The 7410-nt window shown below is 44.7% G+C and overlaps 1 protein-coding gene across 1 annotated transcript; it reads right to left on the reverse strand.

Annotated features, from left to right (window-relative positions):
- Nucleotides 1–254: 254 nt before the first annotated feature.
- LOC310792606 (E3 ubiquitin/ISG15 ligase TRIM25-like) lies at nucleotides 255–7410 on the reverse strand. Its single transcript, XM_083654324.1, has 7 exons — nucleotides 7173–7410; nucleotides 5837–6168; nucleotides 5646–5741; nucleotides 2553–2798; nucleotides 2264–2429; nucleotides 2074–2145; nucleotides 255–1523 (listed from the first exon to the last, which is right to left on the reverse strand). The coding sequence occupies exons 1-7, from the start codon at nucleotides 7369–7371 to the stop codon at nucleotides 997–999; spliced, it is 1638 nt and encodes a 545-aa protein (XP_083510450.1). The 5' UTR covers nucleotides 7372–7410; the 3' UTR covers nucleotides 255–996.

Here is a 7410-nt window from a genome sequence, read left to right on the forward strand (position 1 = left end):
AATTGTTGGCTTTGTTCGCTAGTACAAATATGAAGTTACAAACTGATTTGTACAAATATCAAACTTTTCTTTTATGTCACCAGCACTTTCAAGGAAACATTGCTTTACATTTTGACAGCCTGAACATAAGCAACTATGCTTCTGTGGGGTGAGTGAATTATTTAGGACCTTTAAAAATGTAAACAGTATCAAATGAAATCAAATAAACAAAGACATATCATTGCTATAGTAATGTTCTTTATTTGAGTGCACAAGCAAAGTAACAATGAATACCAATAATCTCATGAATTTAAACGTGGTAATCAACAATTCATTTGAGAACAGATTTCTGAAAGGCTGATAAGCAATATTTGAGCGCGTTTACATGCACACTAATAGACCGATCATTATGGGATTTCTGGAGTTACCAGGTTATTTAAGTGGTCATGTAAACAGCATAAACCTATATGCTTTATCAGATAAAGGCCATTATTGGATTATGGGAAATCCAATAAACTTTTTTAGATTTTTGCCAAATCATCAGTTTTATTTAGTGCAAAAAAATATATATAATAATAATAATAATAATAATAATGCAGAATAGCCCTGAGAAAGTTTTGCATACATCAGAAATGCAGAATAGCCCTGAGAATGTTTTGCATACATCAGCAAAAAGTGCTTTAATCCTTGCACCTTACTAGCTATAGAGCTGAACAGTCACATGACATCCCTTGGCCCGGAAGTGACTTTCCCATTCATTTTCTCCATCGACATTTAGAAAAATCCTTATATAACGGGTTTTACGGCTGGAACCAAGCCAACCCGTGAACTACTGAGTCATGAGTGGCCATAAAACATTTCACTTGTACCCCCATGTCACGTGGCTGTTCAGCTCTGTTGGCTGTGAATTATTGCATTTACTTATGAATATAAGCACTGCACTTAGACAATTTTGTGCATTCACCACAATAATATTGCCATCTCTCATTCTGTCTGCAAACATTAAAGCGGATTGATTTACAGTTTGCATATTTTCAGTGTTGCACCCAAATCAACACAGAACCCGGGGTAGAGAGGCTCAGTGAATCTGGTTTGGACTTGGTGCAGGCATGTAAACTCACCATCAGAGACACTGTAGAAGCACAGGATTCCTGCACAGTAGTCAAGGTACACTCCGACTCTTGGGGAGAGCGGAGCAGGAATTTTGGCTTTGTGAATTTTGTTGTGCCAAAACGTGCAGCTGGACGGAGAGCAGACTAAACTCCAAGACTGAGTGTTGTGCCCAAAACAGCAGTCGTTCCCTGAGCCTTTCCTGCTGATGCCTTTGTATGCAACGGCCACTTCGACGATGCCGCCGTCCCACTCCACCTCCCAGTAGCGGTCGCCGCTCAGGCCGTCTGTGCACAGCGCCTGGTGGTAGTAGGTGAACCTGTCGGGGTGTTTGGGGTGAGCCTGGTCCCTGTCACTCCATGATATCTCTCTGTTGCTGTCTGACAACCACAGGCATGCAGCCACTGTGTTGGCATCCACCTTCAGTTTGAGGTCTGTGGAGCAAGATAAAACATTAATTTAGCATGTAACCCACGTTGGGTTGTGTAGTCCCCTGCAGCTGGGGATCGAACCAGGAACCTCCAGCATGGGAGGCGGACACTCCTTTTGTAACCCACGTTGGGTTGTGTAGTCCCCTGCAGCTGGGGATCGAACCAGGAACCTCCAGCATGGGAGGCGGACACTCTAGAAAGGAGGCTAAAACGCCCCACTCCATAGAACGACAAGGACAAACAGAACATTCATCCCCACATCCATTGGACTAATAAACAGACTCTGATACCCCCCCCCCCCCCCCCCCCAGCACTACCCATCCAACCCCTCCCCTAGCCCAATCTTGTGATGTGTTGATGTTGCCAATATTTTTTGTTGTTGTCTTGTCTGTTGTTTTTGATGTCCTTTTTGCCAATGACCATGATGTACAAACCAATTTTCCTAACGGACAAATAAATACTTCATTCATTCATTCATTAAAACCCATGGGCTCTAGTATCCGTGTCTCAGTGTTACAGTTATTTGTGCAAAGTTCATTAACATAATGCTTACTTTGATATTTAGTCAAAAGATATGACCTGGTCCTGGACGTTGCTTTCTCCTGCAGCATAGGAGTTTTTGACACTATGGGAACAAGGGGCGGGGGAAGTTAAACTCAACATTCTCTCTATAAAACATATGGTATGTTTCCTGTCTTCCCACTTATACAGTACGGTTTAGAAATCGCACTGATCATACATACGCATGTTTTTCTCAAGAATGACGTTCATTAATTCCTTCTTTTCTTCTTTGCAAATTTCTTCCAGTTTGGATTTCTGCAGCCGCGTCAGCATTTCAGGGCTTATGGGTGGGCTTATGGGCGGGGCTGTGAGTGTGGATGCAGCGAGGTCAGCGACAGCCGGGAAACTCTGCATCAGGTAAACAGAATGTATATTAAGACAAAGACGGGGTAGGACTAAACGCATTTCTCAATTTACACACAAAATCAGGGGCCAAATCTGAAATGAAAGAGTGGCAAAGTATGTCATCACCCGAAGAAACTGGATGGGATCCTCTGTGAGCGACAGCTGGTTGAGCTGAGCCTCTGTCCTCCTCAGCTCAGATACTTCACACTTCAGCTTCCCCAACATAGTGTTGGTCGGATCCAGCGCCGCCTTCTCCATCTCTCCAACTTTCTGTCTCATCTCGGAGCGCCTCCTCTCCACGGAGCAGACGTACAAGCAGATATGATCCGCACACACTCGCTCAAAGTCGTCCAGCGTTTCCCACGTGGCAGCCTGGTAGGAGAAACATTTCAATTAGTCTTGTTCTCTCCACCAATTACCGTAAATTCCGGACTATAAGGCGCACCGGTGTATAAGCCGCACCTTCAAAGTTGACTATTTTTTTCTTATATAAGCCGCACCGGACTATAAGCCGCGGGTGTTTTAATGGTATTTTTTATTATTTTTTATTGTGTTTTAACACATTCACTGCCAGACGTTTTTTTTTTTTACTGTAGTTAGCTTCTGCCAGAGGGGTTTTTTGAGGATTCTGGCTCATCTTTCAAGACCCGAGGATTCTTTTCTGCTAAGATTTTGTGAACACACAATATCTCAAAAGAACTAATAGAATGTGTGCTTTCTCTGTCTAAAAGAGTTAGTTTGTAGAGTTAGTAGTTATGTAAGCATTAGCAGTTGAATACAGCATGGTTTCAGCGTCAGAAAAATTATTCAGAGATAAACGGCTTTTTGTGAAATTCGATAGAACAGTCACTTTAACCATTCATTTTTGGCTCTCTCTCTCTCTCTCCCTCCCCCTCTCGCTCTCTCTCTCTCTCCCTCCCTCTCGCTCTCCCTCCCTCTCTCTCTCTCTCTCTCTCCCTCCCTCTCGCTCTCCCTCCCTCTCTCTCTCTCTCCCGGAGACGCACTAGGTTTAATCCTAGTGAGAGGGGGAGAGGGAGAGAGAGAGAGAGAGGGAGGGAGGGAGGGAGAGAGAGCGAGAGAGAGAGAGAGAGAGAGGGAGAGAGCGAGAGGGAGAGTTGCTTCCAACTCCTCCCTCCGTGGGCGTTCTTCTTGGCTGCAGCGGCCGTCACAAGCTTGTCACCAGTCTCACTGCTTTGCTGCTGTCCTGTGCCTGTCTGCGCGGCCGCTGTTTGAGGAAGTCTGGATGGACTCGCTCGCTTCTTGGAGTTTTGGTTGAGAGAAGCTTTTGCGATTCTGGTCATATTTATGCTGCGTGTTTCAAAGTGTGTTCCACCTGTAATCTATTATGCAAATTTGCAATCCCGCATCGCCAGCAATCAGCGTGAAAACGAAAGCGTTTTCCCCCATCCATTTTCATGAGAATGGCTGCTTTTTGCTTGCCTTCCTCTAGTCAGGAGGGCACTGTCGCCACTTAGTGGCTCGGTGGAATGGGTTGTAAACGTTCGGTGGCTCCAATAATTATATAAGAGATGTAAAAGGGTTAGATGCACATCCCACGGTCAAAAAAAAAAAAATCATTTTTTTTGACGTATTAATACGTCATTGGCAGTCAACCGTTGGATTATTTTTGACGTATTAATACGTCAATGGCAGTGAACGTGTTAATGTTTAATTACCATATGTAATGCTCCCATTTATTAACATTTCAACAAAACAACATAACACAACACCACCTGTGTTGTTATTTACAGTGCACACAGTGTCATACAGTGTCATACAGTGTCATACAGTGTGGTGAAAAGAGGGCAAGAGAGGAAATTAAAACAGAAGTGGCTTTATAGTTAGAAAGAGTGCTAAAAAAGAGAGATTTTTTTTTTTTTTTTTTTGGAAAAAATCCATAGATAAGCCGCACCGTTATATAAGCCGCAGGGGCCAAAAAAGCCCAAAAAACGGGAAAAAAGGTGCGGCTTATAGTCCGGAATTTACGGTATATTTAGAGTTACACAACACAATTGACTCCTGTACTACTAGTCTAGTTTCTATTTCCCCCAAATTATTTACATATGTAATTAGTTTGTTGATGTTTTCCTGCCTTCAGAATAAGCCATTTTGCAAAAGTTTCTGTTTTGACATTTCCATTGTGCTCCAGTGACGTGTTTTCATATCAGTGTGTGTATATGGTGTGTATGATGTTACACTCTGCTTACTCAATCATATGACACCGAGAGGAAGAATTGGAAGTCTCTGCTAGGTACTAAGAAAACATGTTGCCTTGGGGCATCTGGGTAGTGAAGAGGCAAAAGCACTCACCTACCACCACTGAGACCCAGGTTCAATTCCCGGTAGCGGCACCTCCAGCTTGGTCAGACGCCCTTACAGATACAATTGGCCGTGTCTGCAGGTGGGAAGCCAGTGGGGTATGAGCCCTGGTCGCTGCACCAGCACCTCCCCTTATCAGTCTGGGTGGCTGTTTGGAGGGGGAAGAACTGGGAGGAATAGTGTGATCCTCCCACGCGCCACGTCCCACCAGTGAAACTCCTCGCTGTCAGGTGAAAAGAAGCGGCTGGCGACTGCATATGTATAAAGCATGTGCTAGACTACAGCTCTCCCCAGATCAGCAAGAGGGGGTGGCACAACAACCAGGACAGCAGGGGGAATTGGCCAAGTACAATTGGGGAGAAAATGGAGAAAATTCAGAAAAAAACACCTTACTTCATTATTCATAACCTTTTCTTCCTGTTTGGGGCTCCTTTGTTCACCGGGACAATAGTCTGACTGCCTGGAAGCAGGCTGCGGGTCTAAGCTCTGCCATTGGCTCCATTCCAGTTGGAGCCGATCTGAGCCAATGGTAGAGCCATTTCAGTTGGAGCGTCGCTGTGAAACAACAACAACGCAAGCTAGTGTTGCTACACGCTTAAAATCGCAGGTTTTGACGAAGATTTGGATTGTGCAATAAAGCAGGCATGCTTGGTACTTTCAGTGGATGGTTGTGAAGATAACAGAGCCTTTTTTTCCTGTTAGACCAGAGGGAGAGTAAGAGCAGCCAGACTCTCCTGCGCAGGTACAGCGCGAAACGGAGATAGTCTGGCAAGCGAAACTACCGGGACAACAGCTAACTCCATTTAGGGTGTGCGATTCTCACATGATAATTATCATTTTTATAACAGAACAATGTATGGATAAAGGCCCAAAGGAGAGCCCCTTCCCCCCAGCACTCACCCTTATGGAGTCTGCTGTGTGTATCAGCTCCTCGATCTGCCTCTCTGAGTCCAGCGCTCTGTGCTCAAGCTCTTGCTTGGTCCTTTCCAGCTGCCTCTGTTCAAACACAAATACAACAGCTTATCATCACAGCCTTGGCCAATGCAAAAGGACAGTAAACAAATGAGTTCCCTAAAGGGTTCAGAGCTCACCTGCTTCTCGGTCCTCTCTGCTGCAGCTGGCACAGTGTGGTGGCCTCGGTGTTGGTCCACGGTACACATCAGGCAGATGCACTGCTGGTCGGTGCAGCAGTAGACCTCCAGCAGCTTGTCGTGGCGGTGGCAGATGCTCTCGCGGACTCTCACTGAGGCTTGCACCAGCTTGTGTTTCTTCAGCGGCGGCACTTCAAAGTGAGGGGTCAGGTGGGTCTCACAGTACGCGGCCATGCACACCAGGCAGAACATGACGGCCGCGCGCTTTCCCCCCGTGCACGTGTCGCACTCCACACAGGCTCCATGTGAGGTGTAGCGGTCGCTATCAGCACCTGCTGGCCCAGGTCATTATAGTTGATTAGAACACGGCTCTCTTGAATACTCGATTCTGATTGGTCAATCAACAATATTCACCGGTCATTATTTCTCGACAACCGACCGCTGCTCTGCCACACCTGGATTAATCAGTTGATAAGAGCATTTTGTCTGCAGACACTACTAATTAGGCCAACCAGTTGCAGCTGTGGTGTCTTGTGTGCCAATTACGAATGAAACCGCTTTGTCGTTGAAAACGCTATTAAAAAATCTATTTGAATAATTATTTTTGTCAGATTATTGAATGATTTAGTTGTAGGCCGTGTTCTAAGCGGGATAATGTATATTGAGGCGGTGATTACTGGGAAATAATGACCGTCAGGTGAACGATTAAGCCCTCCGCTGGCGCGTCGGGCTCAATCCACCTGTCGGTCATTATTTCCCCCGTAATCACCGCCTCAATATACATTATCCCTTACTTAACTATTGTTGACTAAACTTAAAATTAAAACTAGGTGTAAAAAATAAATTAAAAATTATACTTTAGAAAGAAGAAAGAAGAAAGAAAACCAACTGAAATGATATTGTACTTACAAAACTAAATAAACAAAAAATATATATACAAAGAAAAAATCTATTTGGTCAAATTTGTCAACACAACAAGCACGAGGAGGCATTGGTGAGAGACTGGGATGTTGGCTGAGTATTGTGTTTGTATTATAATAATACCAATTCTGAATCTTGCCCCTGCCAAACACCCCTAACCTGAAGCTGCCAGATGGATGAGTTTGCTTTGCTTTGCTTTGCTTCACATTTGAACTCAATACCGCCCCATCTGGCGGAGTCAGGTTAAAATACCCCTCATAAAAAGCTACTCAAACTAATAAAAAAACTATTTAACTAAAACAAAACATTTTTGAAACAATAAAAACTAAACTGAAACGAGCAAACCCACTCTGGAAGCAAGCATCTTGCTAAAATAAAAACGAAATAAAAATACAAAGCTATAATAAAGCTGCACCTGGCTGGTTGTTTTCCGCCTTGCGTTTGTCGAGTAGCTCGGTGAGCAGCGTATTCCTCTGCAGAGTGGGCCTGGGCCTGAAGGTCTGCCTGCACTGGGGGCAGCTGTAGCCTGCTCTCTGCCTCTCATGGTCCCAGAATCTGTTGATGCACTCCATACAGTAATTGTGTCCGCAGGCCGTCGTCACTGGATCCTTCATCACATGTAAACAGATGGAGCAGTCGAACAGCTGCTGATG

The sequence above is a fragment of the Poromitra crassiceps genome (genome assembly GCF_964638095.1).
Source record: "Poromitra crassiceps genome assembly, chromosome: 18".
NCBI classification, from domain to species: domain Eukaryota; kingdom Metazoa; phylum Chordata; class Actinopteri; order Beryciformes; family Melamphaidae; genus Poromitra; species Poromitra crassiceps.

Coding starts and splice junctions, on each gene's coding strand:
- LOC310792606 (XM_083654324.1), bottom strand. CDS start 7,371: ATGAAGGATCCAGTGACGACGGCCTGCGGACACAATTACTGTATGGAG. Junction 2,799..5,645: donor ACACAGCAGACTCCATAAGG/GTGAGTGCTGGG, acceptor TTCTCCTACCAG/GCTGCCACGTGGGAAACGCT. Junction 2,146..2,263: donor CATTCTTGAGAAAAACATGC/GTATGTATGATC, acceptor TTGTTCCCATAG/TGTCAAAAACTCCTATGCTG.